Source organism: Gekko japonicus, unplaced genomic scaffold (assembly GCF_001447785.1).
Source record: "Gekko japonicus isolate JY-2015 unplaced genomic scaffold, Gekko_japonicus_V1.1 scaffold1175, whole genome shotgun sequence".
Taxonomy (NCBI): Eukaryota; Metazoa; Chordata; class Lepidosauria; order Squamata; family Gekkonidae; genus Gekko; species Gekko japonicus.
Window position 1 is genome coordinate 207327 of NW_015163123.1, and position 27912 is coordinate 235238.

The window sequence follows — 27912 nt, forward strand, 5'->3', positions numbered from 1 at the left end:
TCGTAGCCCGCGGTTTTGGGGCGGAGAAGCTTTGGCACTGGCAAGAAGCCTCCATTCTTGGGACAGTCATCAAAGCCATGCAATGTGATAAACTTGACCAGACAAATGTGGTGACCAAACTTTTCTTCAGCCGGTGTGTTTGAGAGAACCAACACTGTTTGCCTGCCACCCTCTAGTTACTCTGGCCGTGGACCATGCAGAAGCCTTCTCAGACGGATGCGGGTTCAAATCCTGCTGTGCCTCATGGTCCTGGGCATGCGTGTGTGCTGGGAATAGATATGGGCACCACATCTGTGAAAGTGGCTTTGGTGGAAGAGACGGACCAAGGGCCAGCGGTGATCGAGAATTGCACTAAAGAGACGCAGGCACAGGTGGAGAGCCAGGCTGCTGGGCTGCAGGTGAGCTGGCTGAGGCCAAGACTGGTGGTGGTGGACCCTATTTCTTAGAACAAAGTTTGCGTCCGGGGGCACCTTTTAAGACCAGCAAAGTTTTATTCAGGGTGTAAACTTTTGTGCACATGTACACTTCTTCAGATACGTTGAAGTGGAAGTTACCAGTCCATACGTATAGGTAGGTTCGTGATTCATACTGAATGTATGCAGAGGAATGAGAGAACACAGAGTGGGCTGCCCTGCGCTGGGTTGTGAGTGTCAGGTCGCCTTTTGAGAGGCTCTCTTCTATGAAAAGCTCCTCGCAAACAGAGAACTAGCCCAGCAACCAAAGACAAAGGGGAATCCTTCTTCCCTGCCCTGTTAGATTTCTGCTTGCAGGGAGCTTCTAATGCAAAGCAACGTTCAAAACTAGAATCCACCACCTGCAGCCTGAAGGGGTGTCATTTGAATCCCGCCACCTCTGTGTTGTAACCCTTTGTTCTGCACGCCTGAGCCGGGCTTATTTAACACTCACTGCCCAACCTGTCCTGGAAGAAAACAGCAATGCACTTATATCACCTAGATTTCAATTCTGTGCACATATATGTGGGAGTAAGGCCAACTCTATTCGGTAGGCTTACTTCTGAGTAAGGTTCAGGCTGCACATGGACTAAGGATTTCTGCCCAGGGCTGCACCTTTCTCACCCCTGAAGGCCAAATTACATGGTAAATCTACCACGAGATTGCCATGGGAACTTGCCACCACATGGTAGCCGCGAGTGCCCCGTGGGAACTCAATTCGGAAGTGCCACCGGGGCCTCATTCCGATTGGGACCATGGCACAGAGGGAGGAGGGAGTCTTGCCTGCCCCCTGTGCCCTGCTTCTGGTCTGAAGTGGCCTCACAGGCCATTATTTGGCCCATGAGGGGGCTGCGCATGTAAATGTGCAGCACAAGCATTCTTCCTAATCATTCCACTGACGAAGGCACTGTCTTGTTTGTTCTGCCACAGTTTGTCTTCAGTGACCGCAAAGGCAAAAATGTTCTCTGATTTGCTTATAAGTATGCTAGAAAAACAAAGCTCCTTAAGCAAACACCTTAAAGACGCATTAAAGGCACATTTTATTCCGGCATACGCTTTCGCGGACTGGAGCCTGTATCTTCAGATGCTCCAGTCTATGAATATTTACACTGGAATAATATTTTGTTCATCGCTCAGGTGTTGCAAGACTCCAGTTTGTTTTGCTGCAACAAATCAACAGGGTTTCCTCTCTGCAATTATAGTCTGTTATTGCCAGGTTAAATGTACTTCTCCCAGGTGCAAAATGACAGGGTGTGCCATACCTAGTGTCTTAATGTGTCAGTGCTGGTTCTAGGGGCCCCCTTCTGCCCACCCCAGGCCTGCCACAAGAAAACAAGAACACTAGAAGAGCCCTTCTGGATCCAACCAGTAGTTCATCTCGTCCAGCATCCTGTCTCACAAAGTGGCTAACCAGTTCTTCCGGAGGGCCAACAACAGGGCAGGGAGGCCGAGGCCTTCCCCTGATGCTGCCTCCTGGCTCTGGGGCTCAGAGGATTAGTGCCTCTGAATGTGGAGGTGCCCCTCAGCCACCATGGCTAGTAGCCACCGATCGACTGATCCTCCATGAATCTATCTAATCCCCCTTTAAAGCTGTTTTATTCCTGTGGCCATCCTCCGGCAGCAAATTCCACATTTTAATCACTCTCTGGGGAATGATGCATTTCCTTTTGTCCGTCCTGCACCTGCTACCTATCCGCTTCATTTGGGAGAGAGAGGAAAATTTCTTTTTGTCAACTCTCTCCACCCCGTGCATAATTTTATAAACCACTATCATGTGTCGTTCCCCCCCCCGTCTCTTTTCTAAACTGAGGAATCCCAGACTCTTCAGCCTCTCCTCCTAGGGAAGGCGCTCCAGCCGCCTAATCATCTTGGTTGCCCTCCTCTGTACTTTTCCCAGCTCTGCAGTGTCCTTTTGGAGATACAGGGAACTGCACACCGTATTCCAAATGAGGCCGCACCATAGATCTGTACAGGGGCATTACAGTATCGGCCATTTTATTCCCAGTCTCTCCTACTAATCCCTAGTGTAAAGTTTGCCCTTTTCACCCCTGAGGACACTTGGATTGACAGTTCCATTGAGCTATCCACTGAGACCCCAAGATCTTTTTCCCTCTCAGTCTCTGGAAGTTCAGACCCCTTTAGCCTATACTTGGGCATCTTTTATCCCAGTGTGCATCGCCTTACACTTACCAACACTAAACTTCATTTGCCCACTCACCCAGCCTGTGGAGGTCCTCTTGGAGCGCTTCACAGTCAGCCTTGGTTTTCACCATCCTAAATAATTTGGTGCAGGGGTCATTTCGTAGAAAAAGAGGTGCAGGAGGGTCATTAGCATAACTCATTAGCATAACTTATTTGCATATGCCGCACCCCCTGACATCACCGGAAGTGTGTCAGAAGGCAACACTCACCGCTCAGGCTCCACTGGCCTCTTTTGGATTGCTAGCTATTGTGGGGGGGAACGTGCAGATCTGTCCTCACAGAGGGGGGAGAGCTTTTACCTGAATAAAACGTGGTCTTAAAGGTGCCACTGGACTGTTTTGGACCGAGGGGCTGGGGGGAGCTCTGCAACTTACCTGGCTGCTTCTTGCTCTGACTGAGGGCTGCTCGGAGCAGGGGGTGGGGCTTGTTCCATGTGCCCGCCCCCTGGGCTCTTTACTGCCGGAGCTCCGCTCCTGTGCGCTCCTGCAGGAAATGACCCCTGATTTGGTGTCATCTGCAAACTTGGCCACTACACTACTCACCCCTAGTTCTAGATCATTTATGAACAAATTAAATAGCACCAGCCCCAGTACTGATCCTTTTGGGACCTCACTGCTTACTTCCTTCCATTGTGAGAACGGCCCCTTCTCGTCCTCACAAGCCCTTCCACTATCTGCAACCACAGTAGCCTGCCCCATGTCCATGCCCCCGCTAGCCCTGCCTGTTGTGTGCAGCTGCTTTGACCATTAAGAAGAGCAGTCTGTGTGCAAAATATGCATGCCCTTCCTCATCAGTGCTGGGAAGCTGGGAGCATGGGAGGTGGAGTACGTGCAAGCGAATGGGCAGAGAAAAGCGCATGGACAGGTGGGGAGGGAGATGGACAGGTGGGGAGGGGGATCTATGGCAGTAGGCCCTACCAGAAGAACATAAGAGAAACCATGTTGGATCAGGCCAGTGGCCAAAACCCAGGTGCCATCAGAAGGTCCACCAGCGGGGCCAGAACTCCAGGAGCCCTCCCACTCTTGCCTCCCAAGCACCAAGAATACAGAGCATCACTGCCTCAGACATAAGAACATAAGAGAAGCCATGTTGGATCAGGCCAATGGCCCATCCAGTCCAACACTGTGTCACACAGTGGCCAAAACCCAGGTGCCATCAGGAGGTCCACCAGTGGAGGAAAAACTACAGAAGCCCTCCCACTGTGGCCCCCCAAGCACCCAGAATACAGAGCATCGCTGCCCCAGACAGAGTTTTCCATCTATACCTTGTGGCTCATAGCCACTGATGGACCTCTGCTCTGGGCCCAGGCAGCCGCCCCACCTCAAGATACGCTGGCTCAAGCCCTGGCATGGGCACATGCATTTCTTCATAATTTTTGCTCTTACAGGGGGATGAACAAGACGTTCGGAAAATCATCGCTGCCCTGAACGAATGCCTCCTGGCCCTCCCTCGAGAACGTCTGCAAGGGGTTTGCCGCATTGGAGTCTCTGGGCAGATGCACGGGATAGTGTTTTGGAAAGCTGGCCAAGGTGAGCTTTCCTGGTCGAGAAGCTCGGTTGTATTTTGGATCCCTCCCACCTTTTCCTTTGTGAGTGAGTGGCAAGGAGTTTAAAAATGCAAATAGTAATAATAGTTATAATAGTAGTAGTAGTAGTAGTAATAATAATTATTACTTGTTGTAGATTTTCCGGGCTGTGTGGCCATGGTCTTGGCCTTGTAGGACCTGACGTTTCGCCAGTAGCTGTGAGTGGCATCCTTAGAGGTAAAACTGTATCAAGGACACAGAGAGTACTCCATCTTTCTGTGTTTATACCTCTGAGGATGCCAGTCACAGCTACTGGCGAAACGTCGGGTTCTACAAGGCCAAGACCACGTCCAGACAGCCCGGAAAATCTACAACAACTAATGAACTCCGACCATGAAAGCCTTAGATGATGACAACAACTAAATAATAATAATTATTATTATAATAGGAAAATCGGGCCGCATGAGGAATTCCAAAGGGTGGGATGATTTGGAGGAACCATGGAGGGGACGATCTTACCGTACCTCCCCCCCCCCTCCATCTTTCCTTACAGGTTTCTCCAAGCTCTTAAAAGCCAGTTTGGTGTGGTGGTTGAGTGCGCAGACTCTAATCTGGGAGAACCGGGTTTGATCCCCCACTCCTCCACTTGCACCGGGCTGGATGACAGAGTGAGCTCCCGTCTCTAGTTCCAGGTCCTGCCAACCTAGCAGTTGGAAAGCAAGAAATTGCAAGTAGATAAATAGGTAACACTTCGGTGGGAAGGTAACAGCATTCCGTGCGCCTTGGTGTTTAGTCATGCCGGCCACATGACCACGGAAACGTCTTCGGACAGTGCTGGCTCTTTGGCTTGGAAACGGAGATGGGCACCGCAACCCTGGAGTCGGATTTAACTGGCTTTCGAGCAAGGGAACCTTTACCTTTTTAAAATAGTAATAATGTGCTGTCAATGTTTCGCTGATTATACAGGCAGCGTACTTGTAAGTTTTCCAGTTTCTTGATGTTCTTTGCACAAGCCAGCCATCAAAGCCGAGAGTTGGTGGTGATAGTGGAGTTAGTGGAGTTCTGGGGTTCCAGGGTCAGTCCCCAGTAAAAAGATCAGGTGTTGAAAGGAACTCTTCTGTGTCTGAAATCCTGAAGAGCCACTTCTCATTAGAGCAGGCAGTGCTGAGCTCGACAGGCCCAGTGGTCTGGTTCCGTTGTAGGGTAGCTCCAGGCATTGAGCTACACGAAGAGAGCAAGGCCGGAAGGAGCTGCCGTTGCCACTTAGAAAATCAGTTTCCTGAATGGATCGGTTGTTTCCTGTGTGAGAGCCAGGCCCTTAGCCAGAATTTTTTTTTTCCAGTCAGGGGGCATTTACCTTTTTAAGGGGACATTTAAATTACTGTTAGTTAAATCTGAATGCCTGTCTTTAAAGGGGAAGGCTCCGAGACTGTTTCTAGCTCTTCCTTTCAAGGGACGGGGCAGCCAGCACGTCAGGTCCTAGGAGGAAAACAGAGAGCATTTAATCGCCTTCAGGAGGCATTTAAGTGCTTTTTTAATTCCCTTCCATGGGGCAAGAAAGCTTAGAAGGGCACCTCCAATACATCTCCAACAATCCCCCTTTCTACTAGCCCAGTACTACCTAGGTCATGGTCAAAAATAAGGTTTCTGGCACGGCTATTTGTGGGGCGGGGCTTTTAATTAAGGGGGCAGGGGCCCCCAAATGCCCCGCCGTGGCTACAGGCTTGTCTGGGAGGATCCTTCTGAGACTCCTAGTACTCTGCAATGTGATCGTTTGAACGCTGAAACAAGGATTGCAAAATGTTTCCCAAATTGTTCAAGCAACTGCTGGAAATGTAAGACAAATGTAGGTTCATTTTTTTCACATGTGGTGGCGATGTGTAAAAATACAAAATTATTGGGGAAAAATTCAGAAAATTATAAGAGAAGTTGTAAATGTAGAATTGCCACTTAAGCCCGAAATCTACTTGTTGAACATGATCCCAAAGGAATATGGTTATAATGAGAAGTATGTGATGATTTATATTTTGGCTGCAGCTAGAATCCTTTGGGCTAAATATTGGAAGTCAGATAAATCACCACAAAGAGAAGAGTTAATATATAAATTAATGAATGTAGCAGAAGTCGATAAGTTGAATGTAATATTATACGGGAAAGATGAAAGGGTTTTTGAAAAGAGGTGGTCAGGACTGTATGAATGGATGGAGAAAGAGCGAAATAATAGACTCTAAAGGTATATTTATTTTTGTATATGTTTCTTGTTTCTTGTTAACAATACAAAAGCTTATAAATAAAACTTTTTAAAAAAGAGAGACTCCTAGTACTCTGCAATGTGATCGCTTGAACGCTGAAACAGTGTATGATTATTCGATCCGTCTGCCTGTTACATCATTTCCAGCTCTCTTGTTAGACCAAAACAAAACCTAAAAAAGTCATGCAAGTAAATTCTTAAATGGTGGTGCTTAATTTTTTACATTTCCAGAGTCTCCTGCTCTTGTTATGTGCTTGGCCTCTGGGTGTGTGTGTCCCCCCCCCGCCGCCCCATAGCTGTCTGTTCTTCTGAGTGGATTAAGCGGAACTGTACGCTCTTTGCTGTTAGCAATACCCTTTTTGTTGTGATGGCCTCTCTTCCTTTCAAGGGCTTGCTATTAATGTTGCTTCAAAGAGCCCATTTGAACACTAGGGAGATAAATGGGATGAAAAATATGGCTGAGAGGCTCTTAAAGGGAGGCAGGAGGAAATGAGGCAGAAACTTAACTTCCCCACCCCCTGTTTGTCTCCTTTATTTGCATTTTATGAAATGGGCCTTTCTCGGAGGGCTCGGCGCCTTCCCGTGGAGAGGCTGCCCTTGGGTGCAGTTTTTACCAGCCGGATCACTTCTCCTCTGCGCTCCCTTTCCTTCCTTCCCCTTCCCCTTGAAAGCCAGTGTGGTGTAGTGGTTAAGTGCGCGGACTCTAACCTGGGAGAACCGGGTTTGATTCCCCACTTCTCCACTTGCACCTGCTGGATGACCCTGGGCAAGCCATAGTTCTGTCAGAGGTGTCCTTGAAAAAGAGCAGTTTCTGTCTGAGCTCTCTCAGCCCCGCCTACCTCACAGGGTGTCTGTTTTGGGTAGGGGAAGGGAAAGCCGCTTTGAGACTCCTCTGGGCAGTGAAGGGCGGAGTATAAATCCAATCTCTTCTTCTTCTTCCTGTGACTGGTTCTGTCTTCTGGGAGTCTTTTCCCCACCCTGGCTTGACTCCCTAGGAACCTGTCTGGCCTGAGGACGATTCTGGGAAGGGTGGACGAGCTGGCGCTTAGTATGCGTGTGGAGCGGGCAGGACTGTGCTTCCACAGTAACAGAGAGCTGGCATCACATTTCCACTTTGTACACTTTTCCCAGGCAGAAATTTTTACCCACCCTTCTTCCAGCGGGGCTCCAAAACAGGTGTCAGTAGAAAAATCAGCCTCTTGTTCAGGGTAAAAGAGGAGCGCAAAAGTGGGCTTGAAGCTCAACATCAAAAAAACTAAGATTATGGCATCTGGCCCCATCACTCCTTGGCAAATAGAAGTCGTGGAAGTAGTGACAGACTTCACGTCCCTGGGATCCCAGATCACCGCAGACGGTGACTGCAGCCATGAAATTAAAAGACGCCTGCTCCTTGGGAGGAAAGCGATGGCGAACCTAAACAGCACGATAAAAAGTAGAGATATCATCCTGCCAACAAAAATCCGCATGGTCAAAGCAATGGTATTCCCAGTAGCCATGAATCGTTGGGAGAGTTGGACTATAAGGAAGGCTGAGCGCTGAAGAATAGATTCTTTTGAACGATGATGCTGGAGAAGACTCTTGAGAGTCCCCTGGACTGCAAGAAGATCAAATCAGTCAATCCTAAAAGAAATCAACCCGGACTGTTCCCTGGAAGGCCAGATAATGAAACTGAAGCTCAAATACTTTGGCCACCAAATGAGAAGGGAGCACTCACTGGAGAAGACCCTGATGCTGGGAAAGATTGAAGGTCAAAGAAGACGGGGACGGCAAAGGATGAGATGGTTGGACAGTGTCATGGATGCAACGAACATGAAATTGAGCAGGCTTCGGAGGACGGCGGAAGACAGGAGGACCTGGTGTGATCTTGTCCATGGGGTCGTGAAGAGTCGGACTCGACTGTGCGACTGAACAACAACAAGAAAAATCAGCTGCACAGCAGATCAAAAATAAAAACATCCATCAGTAAACATCGTATCATAAAATCAGGCAAAGCAGTAATAAATAAGGAGCGTGAATCAGCCAGCTGACCTTCTGACTAGCCTGCAATGCCAAATTTAAATCATTTGTATATTTATTTGCATTATTTATTGTCCGCCTTTCTCACTTGGACTCGAGGTGGATTATGCAGATCGAGTCAATACAATTAGGAACACAAGAATGTAAGATGAGCCCTACTGGATCAGACTAGTCCAGCCCTGCTGGATCAGACTAGTCCATCTAGTCCAGCTTCCTGTCTCACACAGTGGCTAACCAGTTCCTCTGGACGGCCAACAACAGGGCAGAGAGGCCGAGGCTTTCTCCTGATGTTGCCTCCTGGCTCTGGGATTCAGAGGTTGATTGCCTTTGAATGTGGAGGCTCTCATCAGTCACCATGGCAAGTAGCCCTTGATGGACTTAACCTCTATGAATCTATCTAATCAAGTAATCTAATTGATGGAATGGGACATTCGAAGAACAATGCAGTAAGAATTAGAGTTTGTAGAAGCAACCAGAAGTCTCAAAAACGAACTGAAGCAAAGCGTAAGTATTAATTGTTGTTCAGTCGCACAGTCGAGTCCGACTCTTCACAACCCCATGGACCACATCACGCCAGGCACTCCAGTCTCCCGTCGTCCTCCAGAGTTTGCTCAATGTCATGTTCATTGCATCGATAACACTGTCTAACCATCTCATCCTTTGTTGTCCCCTTCTTCTTTTACCTTCAGTCTTTCCCAGCATCAGGGTCTTCTTCTCCAGTGAGGGCTCCCTTCTCATTTGGTGGCCAAAGTATTTGAGCTTCAGCTTCAGTCTCTGGCCTTCCAGGGAACAGTCAGGGTTGATTTCTTTTAGGATTGACTGATTTGATCTCCTTGCAGTCCAGGGGACTCTCAAGAGTCTTCTCCAGCATCATAATTCGAAAACATCTATTCTTCGGCGCTCAGCCTTCCTTATGGTCCAACTCTCACAGCCATGCATTGTTACTGGGAACACCATCTCTTTGACCATACGGACTTTTGTTGGCAGGATGATGTCTCTACTTTTTATTAAGTATTAATACAACATGTTAAAATGATGCAGAAATTAACATAGTAGCATCTTTGTTTCATCAAGGTATACTCAGTAGTACAATAGTCCTTAATAACTCTCCCAAATAACTTTGTGAATCATGGAGTACAGCAGGGGTCGTTTCGTAGAAAAAGAGCTAGGGAAACTCATTTGCATAACTCATTAGCATATGCCACACCCCCTGACATCACCGGAAGTGTGTCATAAGGCCACACCCCCTGACATCACCGGAAGTGTGTCATAAGGCCACACACCCCGCCCCCAACAGTCCCGGCCGCTGCCGGCCTTGCAGCTCCACTGCCGAGCCCCATGAGGGGCCCTGCGGTGGACCTGCAAGGCCGGCGGGAGTGCAAGGAAGCCCCGCGAAGGCCCTTCCTGGCCCCAGGCAGGCAGGGGTGGGGAGAGGCAGGGAGGAAGCAACTTACCCTCCCTCTTCTCCTGCCTCCTCCTGGCTGAATGAGGGCCGGAAGCGGGGCGGCCGGAAGCGGGGGGTGGGGCTTCGTCATGGGCCCCGCCCCCCCGGCCCTCACCCGGGGGAACTGCGATCCCCCGCGATTCCCCCCCGAAATGACCTCTGGAGTACAGTGCCCTCTCAAGTTCTCTTTAAAAGTTTTAAAGCTCTTTAAAAGTTCAGCTTTGCAGAGTTTTCTTACAAACAGGAAGGAGGAGTGTTTGTGGCACATGAAAATTACAGACTGTTTCATAAAACTTTCATAAATTTGGGGCAGCCTCCAGAAAAGCCCCAGGTGGAGCTGTGGCCCATTTCCCCATCTGATGGGGGTGGGAAGCAGGGGACTTGCACAGGACTCTATGGGGACAGATGGCCCTTCAGATCAGTGCCAGCACCTTGAATTGAACCCAGAAACAAACTGGAAGCCAATGCAGTGCCTTTAAATTACCGTACGGGCAGACTGATTTGTTCTAGTGAAAAGCCTGGATGCTACATTCTGTAGAGTTGAACTTTCTGGGATAGTCTTCAGGGTATGCCCCATGTTGAATGTAGTACAGTAGTCCTGTCTCAAGAGGACCATAGGGTGGATCAGCAATGTCAAGGTTGAGGGTGGGGCGCTGGACCCGTTCCTGTGCTGAATGCAACTGGGGCAGGGGGGGAACAGGTTCCTAAGCCGTTTTCTGTCATTTTCCAAGCAGGAGGGCTGGGTGCAGTGCAGCACCTGAGCTCTTCACTGAACCCATTAATGGAGGATTTACTCCATCCCAGGTAGCCAGCCAGCATCACCCTTTGACCACAGCCTCCAGGCACCGCCCCAGGACAGAACTGGCAGGCTCCAGAGGCTTGTCGCAGTGCTGGGAAATCAGCAGGAAGGAAGGGTTTTTTGGGGGGGCGATGTTGTCTGTGTGGGCGTGTCAGGTGTGCCTCTGCTCATCCCAGGGGCTGGAAAGCTGCAACCTTCCTTGAAGAAACAAAGGCTCTTGTGTCTGCACAGGCAGCTTAGTGCTCTCTGGAGCTGCTGGGATAGATGTATTGGTGTGTTACTTCTCCACCCTGTTCTCCCTGCCCCCTTGGCCGTTGCAGGTTGCAAATGGACGGGGCAAAGGTTTGAGCCAGAGGCAGTCAGTCACCTGATCACGTGGCAAGATGGCCGCTGCACCAGCAGCTTCCTGTCCTCGCTCCCGCCACCGCGATCGCACCTCAATGTGGCCACAGGGTTCGGTTGTGCCACGATCTACTGGTACTTGCGGAACAGGTAGGCACTGCCTTCGAAGGGCACCTTCTGTGTATTGTTGGGGGGGGGGGGGTTTGTCTCTGATTCTTTGATGCTTCTTTGCAACCAAAGGCCGGGAGTTTACTTCACCTTAAGAAGTTTAGGTAGGCTTAAGCCGTGACCTGGATTGGCCCAGTCTAGCCTGATCTCGGAAGCTAAGCAGGGTCGGCCCCGGTTAGTGTTTGGATGAGAGACCACCAGGGGTCATTTCATAGAAAAAGAGCTAGGGGAACTCATTAGCATAACTCATTAGCATATGCCACATCCCCTGACATCAGGGGCCCGGTGGTGGACCTGCAAGGCCAGTGGGAGTGCGAGGAAGCCCCGCAAAGGCCCTCCCTGGCCCCAGGCAGGCAGGGGTGGGGAGAGGCGGGGAGGAAGCAACTTACCCTCCCTCTTCTCCTGCCTCCTCCTGGCTGAATGAGGGCCGGAAGCAGGGCAGCCAGAAGCAGGGGGCGGGGCTTCATCATGTGCCCCTCCCCCTGCACCTCACCCGGGGGAACTGCGTTCCCCCGCGTTCCCCCCCGAAATGACCTCTGGAGACCACCATTTGGGTGGCGGAGGCAGGCAATGGCGAACCGCCCCTGAACGTCTCCTCCCTTGACAGCCCTACAGGGTGGCCGTAAGTGGGCTGTGAGCAGTGTTCCCTCTAAGCTGAGTTAGTGTGAGCCAGCTAACAGTTTTTTAGCCTCCGGCTCACAGTTTTTTGTCTTAGCTCAGGAAGGGATGGCTCCAGGGCAAACTAATTTATGCAGTAGCCAAATCGTTCGCTCACAACTTTAATGCCAGTAGCTCGCAAAGTAGAATTTTTGCTCACAAGACTCCACAGCTTAGAGGGAACATTGGCTGTGAGTGCACAGCACTTTCCAAACGAGAGCCGGGGCAGAGATCATAAAACACTCTTCAAAATCAGGCTGCACACTCAAGCAGAGTTAACTGTGGCTTCCTTGAAAGACGAGGAACAAAGTTTGACTCCGGTGGCCCCTTTAAGACCAACAAAGTTTTATTCAAGGTATAAGCTTTCGTGAAGTGTTTTGGTGTAGTGGCTACAGCGGCGGACTCTCATCTGGAGCACCGGGTCTGATCCCCCACTCCTTCACATGCAGCCAGCTGGATGACCTTGGGCCAGTCCCAGTTCTCTCAGAGCTCTCGCAGCCCCACCTACCTCACAGGGCGTCTGTTGCAGGGAGAGGCAGAGAAGGGGATTGTAAGCCGCTCTGAGACTCCTTCGGGTAGTGAAGGGCGGGGGATAAAAACCAGCTCTTCTGCTGCTTCAGAGCAGCATGGCTACCTATTTGAAAAATGAGGGTCATTCTTGTGAAAGGCCCACTGTGGAAGCCAAGAGAAGTGAACTTTATTGCAAGCCAGAGAAGGGAGGCCTTGTTTTGGCCAGGGTGGACTTAAACACGAGATTTCTGTAAGAGGTGGACTGGAGAAGGGTTTGAAGGCAGTGCCGAGCCATCGCCCTGTGTGAGACTGCAGACCATATGGAGCAGCAAGGAAGCTGCGAGGGAGTCTTTTCCCAGGGAAGCAGGGCATCTTCAGGTGGCAGAGGCTAGTCGAGAGATTTCCGTATACTCAGGGACAAGCTGGAGGATCTCAAGGAATTGTGGCACAAAGGCAACGGGACAGTTTGCGACTCTCCACCCCAAGTCTTCTTCTCCTGCATTCTATCAACCAGCACAAAGACTCAGTTTATGGCCTACGCCACCTTTAGAAACTTCCTCCGTACCTGGGAGGGAAGCTGTATACAAGATGCCTTTAATGGCCTTTAATCCACAGTATCTCAGAACACGATGGAGAAAATGTAGGAGAAATGGTTCTTATTTCCATCGTTGGTGGTGATGTGTAAAGCTGCTAGGACAGGATGGGTACAGAGCAACCTAAACCAGGTCTACTCAAAAGCAAATCCCATTTTAGCCAAGAACATTTTCCCGGTTATAAGCCCCGTTGGATAAAATGGGACTTATCTCTTAGGACTGGTCTCTTAGCTGCACTGCAAAAAATAACACAAAATACCTGATTCTCCCAAGTGCAATTATCTTGGGGTATATCGAAAGCCACTTTATCCCAAAGGTTCACAAGGAATTAATTTTTGCTTTTAGCTGGAGAAATGCAAATTGTCTATTTACTTCCCTGATCCCCCACCTTTCTTCCCAAAGGGGATCCAGAGCAGCTGGCATCATTCTCCTCTCTTCCATTTTATCTTTACAATAACTCCCGGGGTGGGTCGTGCTGAGAGAGTGTGTGACTGCCCCGAGGTCACCCAGCAAGCTCCTGTCGCAGAGTGGGGATTCGAACCTGGGTCTCTCCAAGAAAATTTCTGCCTGCCCTAATACTTGGTAACAAAGTATGGGAAGCAGCGAACAAAGTAATCACACAAATGACAGCCACACAAAATGTACAAGACAGTGTGTGACTGCAATAAAGAAGGCCAATGCTATGCTGGGGATTATTAGGAAGGGTATTGTAAACAGATCAGCCAATATCATAATGCCCCTATATAAATCAATGGTGCGACCTCATCTGGAATACTGTGTGCAATTCTGGTCACCACACCTTAAAAAGGATATTATAGCTTTGGAAAAAGTGCAGAAAAGAGCAACTCGAATGATAAAAGGGTTGGAACACTTTCCCTATGAGGAAAGGTTAAAGCGCTTAGGGCTCTTTAGCTTGGAGAAAAGACGACTGAGGGGTGACATGATCGAGGTTTATAAGATTATGCATGGGAAAGAGCAGGTAAAGAAAGAGGTACTTTTCTCCCTTTCTCACAATACAAGAACCCGTGGGCACTCCATGAAATTGCTGAGCGGTCGGGTTAGAACGGATAAAAGGAAGTACTTATTCACCCAAAGAGTGATTAACACATGGAATTCACTGCCACAGGAAGTGGTGGCGGCTACAAGCATGGACGGCTTCAAAAGGGAATTAGATAAGCATATGGAGCAGAGGTCCATCAGTGGCTATTAGCCACAAGGTATAGATAGGGGCTCTGGGGCAAGTGATGCTCTGTCTTCTTGGTGCTTGGGGGGGGGGCCAACAGTGGGAGGGTTTCTAATGTCCTGGCCCCACTGGTGGACCTCCTGATGGCACTGGTATTTCTGGCCACTGTGTGACACAGAGTGTTGGACTGGATGGGCCTTTGGCCTGATCCAACATTGGCATCTCTTATGGTCTTATGTTCTTATGTACATAGCTGTTTAGAAAAATTGATTTCATTTTTATCATTGGTGGAGTCAAAGGAGAGATTGGCCGTGTGCCCTGAAATATCTAGATCGGGGTGGCCAAACTGCAGCTCGGAAACCACATGTGGCTCTTTCACGCATATTGTGCGGCTCTCGGCAGGGCAGCTGGGGAAGCAGAGGGGAGGCATCCTTTTCCTCCCTCCCTCCCTCCCGTCTATTTGCTTTCTTTATTTCTCTTTCCACCTCTTTCATTCTTACTTTCCACCTCTCTCTCTCTTTCTCTCTCTCTCTTCGACAAATAAATATCATTAGCAAACAAATATAATTGGACAGATAAGTATCATTATCAATATCTGTTTTTACTCCTTTTATTTTTGGCAGTCTCATTCAATGTTAAGAAAAAGTAAATTTGCATATTTCCCAATAAAAACATGTGATATCTGTTCATGTCTTGTGGCTCTCAAACATCTGACGCGTATTCTGTGAGGCTCTGAAGCTGAGCAAGTTTGGCCACACCTGATCCAGATCCCCGTATGGGTAGAAGCAGGGTTGCCAGCTCAGGGTTGGGAAATACCTGGAGATTTTGGGGGGAGAGCCTGGGGAGGGCGGGGTTTGGAGAAGAAGGAGGGGCCTCAGCAGGATATAACAGCATAGAGTCCACCCTCCAAAGCAGCCATTTCCTCCAGGGGGGCTGGTCTTGGCCGTCTGGAGATCAATGATAATAGTGGGAGATCTCCAGGTGCCACCTGGAGGGTGGCAGCTGTAGTAATAAGTGGTCTTTTGGTCTTCGTGGACATTGTGTAAAGTGCCGTAACTCCGTGGTATTGCTAAGACATTGTACGTTAGCCAGTTATTACATGACTGAATTGCTGAAGATCTGCAATTCATGATATGTGTCAGGCTCAGTATGCATTTTATGGTTCGCCTGCCATAGAGGAAGGAGGAGGGGAAGAGTGGTGTGAAAACCAAATGCTTTTGTTTTTCCTAAATGCTTTGATGTGTCGGCAGAGACTTGTTGTTTTGCTTTATTTCTGTAGAGGGGTATGTGCTTAGTGGGGGAGGTAGTTGACCCGTTAAATGCCGTGGGGTGATTGGGTCCTGATCTTTAGTCCCTTTGCTTGAGCACAAATATATTTGCAATCTCTGTGCTTTCACCTTCAGTCCAGTATGGTATTCTTCAGCATCTCAATAAACAAAACTTCCTTCTAACGGAGTGGTGTTGAGAACTGATTTAACCAGGGTTCTGACAAAGTGTTGTAATATCCAGTTACAGTGTCGCTACTGTTTGTCAACCTATACTGAAAACCATTACAAAACACTTTAAAAGTTTAGAAAACCTGTTTGTCTCCCCCACCCCCCACCCCCGGGACATGGTCAGCTACTTTGGTGGAGTGAGACTGTGTTCCTTTTTGTTAATTTCCAAAGTTATATTTTTCTGCCTACCTGGAGAGTCCTGCCCTCCCCCATATGCTGAGATGCCCAGTGTGTCTGCCAGACGCCTAATTTTGCCTTTTTCAGCCACTCCCTCTTAGGGGAGAGCTGTAAATTATGATATCAGTGATGAATGGTTGCATGCCTGTTAGGAAAAGAAAACATTTACAACCAAGCAGGCTGCTTCCCGGTGGTTTCTCCCTGTGGGAAAAGAGCTGCCCCAAAGAACCTCCGTGTCGCTCTCCTTGTCCTAACCCATCTCCTCTGTTGTTCTTCGGCTAGCCCAGATTTCTTGAAACGTTACGATGCTGCCGGAACCATCCAGGACTATGTGGTCACCATGCTGTGTGGCCTGGCGCAGCCCCAGATGTCTGTCCAGAACGCTGCCAGCTGGGGGTATTTCAGCACCACCTCAAAAACCTGGAATACAGACATGTAAGTAAACCCGTCACTAGATGGGAGGCAGGATGTCAGGCTGGTCCCTGGACAGGGTCAGAGAGCACCTCAGCGCTTTGAGCTTAAAAAAAAAAAGATTGTAGGAGATCCTGCTCACAAGAGATTCTCCACGACATCCACTTAAGCCCTTGGATGGTGAATCAGAATGAAACCGGGAAACTCGTGCTCCATTTCATTTTGGGACTTGCCAAATAAAAAACCACTGCAGGGTTTGCGTGGGGCGGGTGGTTTAGTGTTAGGTTATGGAAGCCCAGCCATAGTTCCAGACATTACACGGGTGGTGCAGAGAGAGGAGTGGCAGAAGGGCGACTGCATGAGCCGTTCTGGAGCAGAGGAAAACGTCCCTCGTGTCCCAAGTAGAGATGGTTGGGTAGAGTAGCCTTGTCCAGGGTGGCTTCCCCTAGCATAATGCAGAGGATTCTGGGACAGCTGCCAGTGTTTGTCGGTTTCAACACGCCGGCAAAGCAAAGGATCCTCCCTGCGAAAGCACAGCAAGAACCAAGAAGCATCTTCTGTCTCCTGATGTGTGTGCCGAGATGTCATCTTCGGGAACAGCAAAACAAAACAACTGTGAGCTGAAATACCCGCAAGTATAAATGTACAAAAAGAGACTTCAATAAAGTGAAAAGAAGCATATAATTAGCAATATCAGTAACAAATATTACATATGGGAATGAAAAATCCACACAATCCATGAAGGGAAACAGTCAAGTCCAGAGAAGATATCCAACACTTCTCCTAGGTAGTTTATAGTGTTTCAGACTCCTGGTCCTTCCTCAGGAACAAAGAACTATAGAACTACAAAATTGTAAAAGTATAAAATACAGCAATGCTTTATAACAATATAGCTTCTAAACAATGATGCTTAATAACAATGTATAATCACTGTTACACAGAGTCTCATGTATCTGAAAGGAGTCTGAAACACTATATATATAAATTATATGCTTCTTTTCACTTTATTGAAGTCTCTTTTTGTACATTGTATTGTTTGTTGCTCGATATGTCATCTTCAGCATCAGGGTCGCTCATTCCCACATTGACATTTACTGGAATGAAATCAAGATAGGGAGGAGAGGGCGTATAGTGGACTTTCCTCCTTAGCCTCTTTTGTAACAGTCCTTCGCTGGGATCAGAGTCAATGTCCCCTCTAACTCCACCCCCCTCCTGAGCGAAGCAGTTCACGTCCGGAGCAGAACAGAACTGCCGTCGTCTCAAAATGGGCAATGGGCAGTGCAAGACCCTGCGTGGCCCCAGGTCACTGCTGACCGGGGCTTCCCGAGTTAATGAGCTCACGTGCACAGCTTAGAGGGAACGCTGGTAATGTCTTCTGAACTGAGAACTGTCAGAGCTGTTCTGTTTTTTTGCGACGCAGCAGAAGCTGAAGAGGGGGCCCTGCCCCGGGGAGCTTACAGTACGAGTCCTTTTGCAGTGTTTCTGGCTGGGGCTGTCACCGGACTAAAAGCATCACATTCTGCAGAGGAGGAGGACTGGGATGGGAAAACGGCTCCCCTTCCTGGCCCCCTACTCCCTCGAGACTGAGAGAGGCAGCCTGCCTGCACCGTCCCCTCCCTGAGGACCCTGTCCGCCGAGCCAGCTGCCTCTCCCAACCCCTGCATGGGGCTCAGCGGTGCCACACAGCCTTCAGGAAGGCCAGGCGCTGCCTCCCCACACAGGCCCTTCTCACCACTGGGCTGGCCCTGTACAGGTTAGGGGGAGGCCATGAGCCCACCTGGAGAAGTCCCAGTGGCCAGAGCGGCCAATCCACCCCCGGGAATCCTGTTGTAGGAGTTTTCCTCTAGCAAATCTGCATCCGTTTGCATATGAGTCAAATAACGGTTTTAAAGACGAAAGTGTGTAGGAGAGAGAGTGGGGATGACTCTTGCAAGTTGGCACTTGCCTTCTGGAGGTTTTATCTATCAAAATAATTCCAGATTTCTTTTTCCTTAAAAGCGGGTTTCCCAGTTAATTGGGAGCAACTGTTTTAGTCAATCAAATGGTACTGTAAATGGAATATATCTAAGCAATAATCAAGTAGGCCCTGCAGCATTACTCATGACAAATACCGTTCTGAAACCGCCCCGGCTTCCTCCTTAGAGCATCAAGAGTCTGAGGCCTCCCCTGGGCCAGGACTTCACAAGGAGAGGACTCCCTTCCCAGTTTGGTGTAGTGGTTAAGAGTGTGGACTATTATCTGGGAGAACTGAGTTTGATTCCCCACTCCTCCCCATGCAGCCAGCTGGGCGACCTTGGGTCAGTCACAAGTTCTCTCAGAGCTGTTCTCTCAAGAGCAGTTTTCGAAAGAACTCTCTCAGCCCCACCTACCTCACAAGGTGTCTGTTCTGGGAAGGAGAAGGGAAAGGAGATTGTAAGCTGTTCTGAGACTCCGAGTGAATGGCGGGGTATAAATCCAATCTCTTATTCTTCTTCTAATCCTGCAGGGAAGAGACTGTTGCTTTCTAGCCCATCTCAAGGTTTGCGCAAAACTTGTGCTTGATTCTTGGTGTTCTCATCACTAACCCAGTGTGGCAAAGCAAACTGTTGTCACAGTGTGTGTGTTTGGGGGGGGGGGGGTCCTAACTGTTTGTGGTTTGCATCTGGAGCAACTAACCCCTGGAACCCAGAAGGGATAACACACCGTGTCCACACAGCAACTGCCTGTGCTGCTTGATCTGGTGTGTTCTGAACAGTGCAAAGGTGCCTGAAAGAATGGCTTTTCCCTCTGTTGTTATGCAAAAACCAGGTTGGAGCAGAAATTTCCCTCTGCATGCTGCTTTCACTTCCTTTGATCATCGGGTTTTATGGTACCCTCTACACTGCATGATGCTTTCGCTTCCTTTGATCATTGGGTTTTATGGTAACTTCTGCATAGATTTATGGCCGTTCAGGGGTGACTTTGCAGTCAGTACAGCATGGCCTCGGGAGTATTTGAATGTGGTTTTGAGCGGCACCTTTTCCTCCCAGTTGAGAAAATGTGGAGCGAATGCGAGATGCAGAATTGGCCGGAATTTCCTTCTCCTGAGTCAGCCCTTTAGTCTGTTCATGGCAGAGCTATCCTCTTGGACTGGCAGTGGCTCTTTGGGTGGCAAAGGGGGCTTTCACATCTCCTACTGCCCGGGATCCTTTGAACCAGCAAGGCCTGGGGACTCTCTGCATGCCAAACAAGTACTCAGGCATTAAGCTACAGCCTCTCCCTAACAGAACACATTGGGGGAAAGGGGGATATTTGAAGCTTTCTGACCCAGCCAGGGCACTGGTCCAGCTAGCTCACTACAGCCTGTCACAGTAGACAGCGGCTCACCAAGATGGCAGGGCAAAGACCCGTTCTCTAAAATGATCTAGCTGGAGATGTTGGGGATTGAAGCCAGGGCTATCTACATGGCCTCACGAATTTCTGCCAAATTTTCTGTGGCGAACTGTCGTCTGAATGGAGGCCGGTTGGTCTTGGGACCCCCAACTTCGGCCTTGGGGTTCGTCTCCGTTGCCACTGGCCCTCATCCCCAGCTTTCAAGTGCTCTGGGCTGAGGGGTGAGGGGAGGGAGATGTGTGTCTTTTGTGAGGACATTTCCCCCATCTGAGTGCGCTATGAATGGTGACTAGCTTGATGTAGCCACATCAGCAGAAACGGCAAACTCAGGCTCAGACGTGTCCTGTGGCCCCACACGGCTCTCGCTGATTCAGGATGGCCAAGGCCCGCAAGGGAAAGGAGGAAACCATGGCAGCCGTGAGTGTGGGAGTGGAGCCTCTTGCTCACAGGGTCCAGGAAGCGAGCCTTACCCAGAATCCTTTGCAAGAGCCAGAGAGCGTTCTTTGACCCGCTCTGGCCTAGCCATATCAAGAGGCTGACGGGGATGATTTCCCAGCAATTACCTTGTGTGGCCAGACCAGGGTGGGGAGTTGTACAGCAGGGTATGCCACGAGCCAAATCCTCACCCGATGCTAGATTGTGAGTTCAAGACTCACTACAGCAGGAGTGTCAAACATAAGGGCCAGGGGCTGGAACCGGCCCGTCCAGGGCTCTTAATGCGGCCCGCGAGCAACTAGTGCAAGGGGAGGGGGAACAGGAGACTGCTCGGGGGAGTGTGCAAAGCCCCTCCGATTGTGGCTTCGGCATGGCGGAACAACCTCGTCTGCAGCAGTCCAGCATCACGGGAGCATCTGCTCTGCGCCACACCCCTGCTTCTGCAGTCTGCCCATGTGGGTTTTACTCTGCACCTCCCGCTCTCAGCCCATGGGGCCTTTGCCGTGAAAATACACCAACTCGGAGCTTACCAGCTGCTCTCCTTTATACCGTTTATATCTCCGGTAGCTGGCATTACGTTTTATGGCACACGTGGCCCAGCCCGACAAAGTGACCTTTATGTCAAGTCCGGCCCTCGTAACAAATGATTTCAATAACTCTGCACTACAGGTTTGAGCCCTGATGGGCAGGGGTCATTTCGTAGAAAAAGAGGTGCAGGAGCTCATTAGCATAACTCATTAGCATAACTTATTTGCATATGCCACGCCCCCTGACATCACTGGAAGTGTGTCAGAAGGCAACACCCACCGCTCAGGCTCCACTGGACTGTTTTGGATTGCTAGCTATTGGGGGGGGGGACGTGCAGATCTGTCCTTGCAGAGGAGGGAGAGCTTGTACCTGAATAAAACTTGGTCTTAAAGGTGCCACTGGACTGTTTTGGACCGGGGGGGGGGCTCTGTAACTTACCTGGCTGCTTCTTGCTCTGCCTGAGGGCTGCTGGGAGCAGGGGGCGGGGCTTGTTGCATGTGCCCGCCCCCTGGGCTCTTTACTGCCGGAGCTCCGCTCCTGTGCGCCCCTGCAGGAAATGACCCCTGCTGATGGATATGCATTGTTGGAACGAGTGCCCCGTCATGAAATGCTTTGCAGTATCACGTTGCTGTTAACAGTAGAGTGGGCAGCTTGGGCCAACCCCCAAAGGAGCAGAATTGGGCCAACCACATTTAAATTAACCCAAAGACGAAGTTTTTAAAAAGCCAGGAAAGAAGCCTGATGCGGACTGAGTGTGCTCCAGGAGGCACCGAATACTGAGCAGTTTGATGCAGTGTCATCCACACGGCTTTGATAACCCAAGATTCCCCTGGAGGCAGTGCGCATTGCTGATGGCTTTCGCTCCACCCCAAACTCCTCTGCTGTGCTTTCTTCCTCTGGTTTCAGCCTTGGAGAATCCCACTTCCCCGTCCATCTGCTTCCCAAGGTGGTTGACCCCGGAGACCTTGCAGGGGAGACTTCCGATGCGTGGCATGCAATTCCAAAGGGCACCAAAGTCGGGGCTGCTCTGGGGGACTGCCAGTGTTCGGTGTACTCCTGTATGCCCGAAAGCACCGATGCAGGTACGGGTAACGCCTTCTTTCTGGTGACACCGAGAACCGAAAATGGTCCCATCCATGGGAGAACGGTAACATTAATTTGGGAGTTGGTTGCATATTCCTTTTGCCTGCTTCAGCCTGTGAAACTGATTATGCGTGAGCCAGACTTTTGTATTTGCTGTGTTTTATGCACGCTTGCACAGTCTTAATTACCATAATTTATTGTGGTCCTGCTAGTTATTGGGGGGGGGGGGCAGGTGGCATTTGGAACACTGAAACTTCACCCCTGAAACACTTTTGTCAAGTATTACTCCACATACTGTCAAGCCTAGATTCATAAGGACTAGCACCAGTTTTCTTAAAAAACAGAAGATTCGCAGGATACTGAATCACAGTTGAGGAGACACAGCGAAATGCTCTCATTCTCCTGCATGTGTTAACTGAGCTACAACTGTGCCTTCCTAGTTCTGACATTGTGAAATGGAGTTCCATCCACTGCGTGAACTGGAGAACCAGGAGCCAGTTTGGTGTAGTGGTTAAGAGCGGTGGAATCTGGAGATCCTGGTTCGATTCCCCACTCCTGGGTGGATCCAGCTGGGTGAGATCCTGGTTCGATTCCCCACTCCTGGGTGGGTCCAGCTGGGTGACCTAGGGTCAGTCGCGGCTCCCTCAGCCCAAAAAATGAACCCGGCTCGCCACAAAAAGAGCTAGAGTTTCAGGCTGCCTGACAATCTTCGGATCTCCTGGCTATACTACAACCACTGCCATACAATAATCAAATCAATTGACCCAAAGACCCATCTCTCACCCCAGTCTGTAATCTTACATTCTTTTTCTCATTCGTGTTCATCCCTCTCTCACTCTTCTAGCCATTTTCCCCTCCTGAGAATGCTGATAAAACAAAAGAGAGATGAAGACGACAGTGCAGCCCATCTTGGATCTCCTTGTGGCCTCAGCTCCCCCTGTTGGATCCTAATGTTGACAGTTCACTTGTGGAACTCCATGCCACAGGATGCCATGACGGCCACCAACCTAGATGGTCTTAAAAGGGGGCTGGACAAATTCAAGGAGGAGTGGCCCATCAGTTGCTGTCAGCTACTGTATTCAGAGATAGTATGCCTACAAATACTGGATACCCCTGATTTTCTGGGAAGGAACAGCAGGGGGAGCCTTTCCCTGCATTTAGTTGGCCATTGTGCAGGATAGGTTTGTGGATTTGATGGACCCCCTGATCTAATCCGATCCAACAGGGCCCTTCTGATACTCCTTTGAATCAAATCTGTGGATCCAGTTGTCAAAGAAGTTCATTTGTTCTACAGTGGGGGTCCAAAATGTGCTTCCTCCGACTCAGAGGATTCTGTTTGGCAGAAAGAGTTTGCAGACTATTCAGGGTGCTAGGCAGACGCCGCTTAGGGACTAATCTCTGATCCTTTGGGTCCAGTCCAGCAAGGCTCTTTTTAAAAAATATTTTATTTGAAACAAAGACAACAATAATTATATTCAATCTTATACAGAAAATGAACAAATAGGTAGTAGATATAACTAGGCAGTAAATATAACTAGGTAGTAGATATAACTAGCCAGTTTGGTGTGGTGGATAGGAGCATGGACTCTAATCTGGGAGAACCGGGTTTGATTCGCCACTCCTTCACAGGCAGCTGCTGGGTGACCTCGGGTCAGTCACAAGCCAGTCACCCTCAGAGCAGTTTTTTCAAGAGCAGTTTCTGCCAGAGCTCTCTCAGCTCCACCTACCTCACAGGGTGTCTGTTGTGGGGAGGGGAAGAAGAAGAGATTGGATTTATACCCCGCCCTTCACTACCCAAAGGCATCTCAGAGCGGCTTACAAACTCTTTTCCCTTCCCCTCCCCACAACAGACACCCTGTGAGGCAGGTGGGGCTGAGAGAGCTCTGACAGAAACTACTCTTTTTCAAGAACAGCTCTTATCAGAGCGATGGCTTGCCCAAGGTCATCCAGCCAGGTGCAAGTGGAAACTGCTCTTTTTCAAGAACAACTGTGCCAGAACTATGGCTTGCCCAAGGTTATCCAGCAGGTGCAAGTGGAGGAGTGGGGAATCAAACCTGGTTCTCCCAGATTAGAGTCCGCGCACTTAACCACTACACCAAACTGGCTATCCACTGAAGAAGAAGAAGAAGAGATTGGATTTATACCCCGCCCTTCACTACCTAAAGGTGTCTCAGAGCGGCTTACAAACTTCTTTCCCTTTCCCTCCCCACAGCAGACACCCTGTGAGGTAGGTGGGGCTGAGAGAGCTCTGACAGAAACTACTCTTTTTCAAGAACAGCTCTTATCAGAGCGATGGCTTGCCCAAGGTCATCCAGCCAGGTTTAAGTGGAGGAGTGGGGAATCAAACCCAGTTCTCCCAGATTAGAGTCCGCGCACTTAACCACTGCACCAAAGAAGATTGAAAAGCCGCTCTGAGACTCTGAGTGAAGGGCGGGGTTTAAATCTAATCTCCTTCTCCTCCTCTTCTTCTGCCTCTTCTTCCTCTTTCTCCTCCTTTTCCTCCTCCTACTACTACAAAGGAACATTTAGAACCATAAAGATGAGTCAAAAACACAGCAACCAAATCACAATTGTAACAAATCAATAGGATAAATATGACTTGGAACTTTATCGACACCGTATAATTTAACATTGGGAGCCGAACGGCAGGGAAACCTGAGTGAGGAGCCATATTGTCCTTCTGATGATTCTGATAAGAGATCTTTTCCATAACACGGAATCTCCATATTTTATCAAACCACAGTGGGATCAACGGGGGCAATCTGTCCCTCCATCGTATAGCTACTGAAGCTCTAACAGCTGCTAGTAAAAACTCAATTAAAGTTTAGGTGGACCGAGGTAGTCAACAATTAAACCATAGTGATGACAGTAAAAGTTCTGGTTGCATCGATAAAGAAACCCCAGCAATAGTGAAAAGGTGGTCTAACAGCAAGGCTTTGTTGGTGTTCTTATGTCATCTCTCTCCTGCCCCCCCTTTCCTTCCTCCTAGTCCTCAACATTGGCACCTCTGCTCAGCTGACCGTCCTGGCCCCCTTCGGCTTCCATCCGGGAGAGTCCCCAGACCCTCGTTCGCCCGTGACCTACTTTCCGTATTTTGACAGCCGCTACCTGGCCGTGGCAGCCTCACTGAACGGCGGGAACGTCCTGGCGACATTTGTGGACATGCTGGTCGAATGGATAGCCGAGCTGGGTAAAGTATTTGGAGGAGGGACCCCAAAGGCTGATAACGGGAGCGGGCGGGAGACGGTGGGTGTTTGCGCAAGCAGTGCCACGAGCAACTTTTGACCAGTCCCAAAAGAATTCCCTGGCCGGATCAGACCAGGGTCCAGCACTCTTGTCTTCACCAGTAGCCAGTCACCAAGCAAGGCTGAGGGGCTGTGGCTCTGTGGAAGAGTATTTTATTTATTTATTTATTTCAGCTTATATTCCGCCCTCCCCCAAGTGGGCTCAAGTGGGGGGTATCTGCTCAAACCCCAGGACTGGGCAGTAGATATGAAAGACTTCTTGAGACCTTGGAGAGCAGCTGCCGGTAGGAGCAGACAGCACTGGCCTCGATGGACCAGGGGTCTCAGATTCAGCAGAAGGCAGCTTTGGGTGTGCTCACTCACGGCAGGAGGGTGCGGGTCAGGCCCCTTCTGTCTGGGCTCAGCGCCTGCTTATTGGGGACAGCCTCCCTCGTCAGCCGTGTGCCCTCCCCGTTCCCATGTGCCTCCTTTCATTTCTCTGCCTTGAATCGACCGCCAGCCTATTTCCTTTGTTCGCCTGGGATTCTGACGTGTGGAGATTGGAGACCCTGTCTTGTGCAGCTGGGGGATTTGCAAAAGCACGGCGGGGGGGGGGGGGGGTGGGTCAGCAGCCGAGGGGCAGATGGCTGTGACCTTCAGCTCCATATGAGGAAGACCTGAGAGCCCCTTCTGTGTTGCAAAGCACTCTGGGTAGGAGGGGCTACTCACCAGAGAATCCGGGCAAGGCAGACTTTAACCCTTCCGTCCATTTCCCCCTGAACCACTCCCCACTAGAACCGATGCATTTGCCGGGATCTGGACTGGCGGACGCGGAACTGGAAAGGGTCCATACATTTCGCGAGCTCTGCACCGATCCCTTTCTCCTCTCCGAAGCATCTCCTCCCCAGAGTGCTTTGCAGGAGAGAAGGGGTCGTCAGGGCTAATTGGTTGGGGTTCTTCCCCCCCCTTCCTTTTCTTTTTGTGGTCTGAATCCCAACAAAAAGGCTTTTCTGAAGGTAAACATCTAAATCTCCCGTAAACCGCAGAACAGCCCCTCTCCCTCGGCTTTTAGCCGACCCTTGGAACACAGCGTTAATGAGGATTTTCAATTACTTTTCCAGCTTTATTACCATTTCAAGCACTTAATGGGTTGGATGCTATTAAATCGTCTATTTAGTTCCTTGCCCCCTCCCTCCTCCGCCCACAATTACTGTATCTGCGCTGCCTCCTGGATGGAGGGAAAGAAGAGGCCTGACCTCCACCCATTCCTGGCCCCCAGTCTCTTTCTCTTCACCCACCCAAAGTACCTTGGTAGCCAGCAGGTTGTACTACGAGGAGTGCTGGACTGGAACCTGAAAGGCCTGGGTTCAAATCCCAGTTTGGCTACGAAGCCTGCTTGGTGGCTCTAGTGAGAAGAGAGTTGGGCCAGCTGCCTTGTACGCCTCCTTGGAGGGAGGGGAGGATGCAGGTGAGGCGAACAAGATCGGCACAACGCTGGGCCATGCCTTGTGAGGGACTGGTTAGCCATTTTGGATTTCAAACCCAAACGTGATTGGACAAAGGCTCCAGTCTTCCGGCCAACCAGCTCTCCGGCCTCTTTCAGGCCCCATTTCCTAAGTGTGATCTTCCTCCTCTCAAAGACGGGGGCCTACTTTCTAACTCCTGTGTCTCTACGGGATGTTATTATGGACAAATTGGTCCTTTTAACTGAGCCTTCCTTCCTGTCCTAGGCCTGGTCCCTGTAGGGCGGGGGCGTCCAACCTTTTTTAGCCTGCGGGCACCTCTGGAATTCTGACACAGTGCGGTGGGCACAGCCACAAAATGGCTGCTGCAGGGAATGGAGCCAGCCACAAAACGGATCTTGCGGCTTAACTTCAGCCACACAGTGAAGATCCTTGGGCTGTTGTGGTAGCTGCTGCCAAAGCAGCGCTTTTAAAAACCTGTTCCGCCAATCAGATCTCCAGTGGCCAATCAGAAGGGTTGCTAGGGAAGAGCTCCACCCTTTTTCTAAAGACTCTTAGCGGGCACGAGGAAAGGTATTGGTGGGCATCATGGCACCCACTGTAGGTCATTGTGTTCCCCTCTGGAGGAAGTGGTGGTGCTCAGCCCCGCGAAGGATTTGCCAGCCCCATTTGTTCATTTGACGCAGTGTCTCTCCAGCCACAAGATCCTTCCCTGCCCTTTATCGATTTCTTTTCTCGATGTGTTTCTTGGCAGGACTCGAAGTCCCCCGTTCCCTCCTCTACCCGCGGATGATCCAGGCCGCCCTGGCCCGAGCCGACACGGCCCTCTCCGTGTGCCCGACCGTCTTTGGCGAGAGGCACAGGCCCGAGCAGCGGGGCTCCGTGACGCACATCGCGGCCTCCGACCTCTCTCTGGGTCACGTGACCCGAGCCCTGTGCCACGGCGTAGTCCAGAACCTGCACTCCATGATGTCTTCCCAGCGCCTGGGGGAGGCAGGGGCGAAGCGGATCCTGGCCAGTGGCAGCGCCCTCTCCAGGAACGAAGTGTTGAGGCAGGAAGTGGAGAGGACGTACCCCTTCCCAGTGGTTTACGGGAAAGACATGGACGCGGCAGTAGGGGCCGCCTTGGTGATGCTGCGCCGGAAGTGAGGTCGGAACCCGGGGTGGCAGAAGCCCCGCCCTCTGGCTGGGACGTGGGTGTGCCACACGCAGATGCCCAGGGAGCCCAAGGGGGAAGAACAAGGGGGACCCTCACTGTTTGCAAGAAGGCGTGGCCAGGGTTCAGAGCCCCCCTCCCATGCAGTTAATGAGGGCTGTGTGCAGATGGGCTGCCAGGTAGTGCCACAGACAACCCCTGGCGGCGGAGGACAGTGCGCAAGCACCAGCTGTCCACGGTTGGCATTTGGGCCTTCAGCCTGTGGCCTGAATGGAACCAATGGGCCTGGTAGGTGCTGGACCCCTGAACTCTGTCCTTCCCCCAAAGTAATAGGGGGGAACCCCCCCTTGGACAGGTCAAGGAGCAAATTGGCCGTGGTGGCCAGGGGAAGCGTTCCACTCCCACGAATCATTTGCCAGTCCTCGTTTTCGTGCTCGTAATAAAAA

The 27912-nt window shown here is 50.3% G+C and overlaps 1 protein-coding gene across 1 annotated transcript; it reads left to right on the top strand.

Moving 5' to 3' along the window:
• The first annotated feature begins 194 nt into the window (after window positions 1-194).
• SHPK (sedoheptulokinase) lies at window positions 195-27912 on the top strand. The gene is made up of 7 exons (XM_015406884.1): window positions 195-398; window positions 4042-4183; window positions 11010-11181; window positions 16098-16250; window positions 21447-21622; window positions 24613-24813; window positions 27065-27912. Exons 1-7 carry the CDS (start codon window positions 195-197, stop codon window positions 27457-27459), a joined length of 1443 nt encoding a protein of 480 aa, XP_015262370.1. The 3' UTR covers window positions 27460-27912.

Bases quoted from the DNA above. Each gene is read 5' to 3' on its own strand.
- SHPK (XM_015406884.1), top strand. From the start codon at position 195: ATGCAGAAGCCTTCTCAGACGGATGCGGGTTCAAATCCTGCTGTGCCT. The intron at 11,182-16,097 runs GTAGGCACTGCC...TTCTTCGGCTAG, and splicing joins TACTGGTACTTGCGGAACAG to CCCAGATTTCTTGAAACGTT. The intron at 16,251-21,446 runs GTAAGTAAACCC...CTCTGGTTTCAG, and splicing joins AAAACCTGGAATACAGACAT to CCTTGGAGAATCCCACTTCC.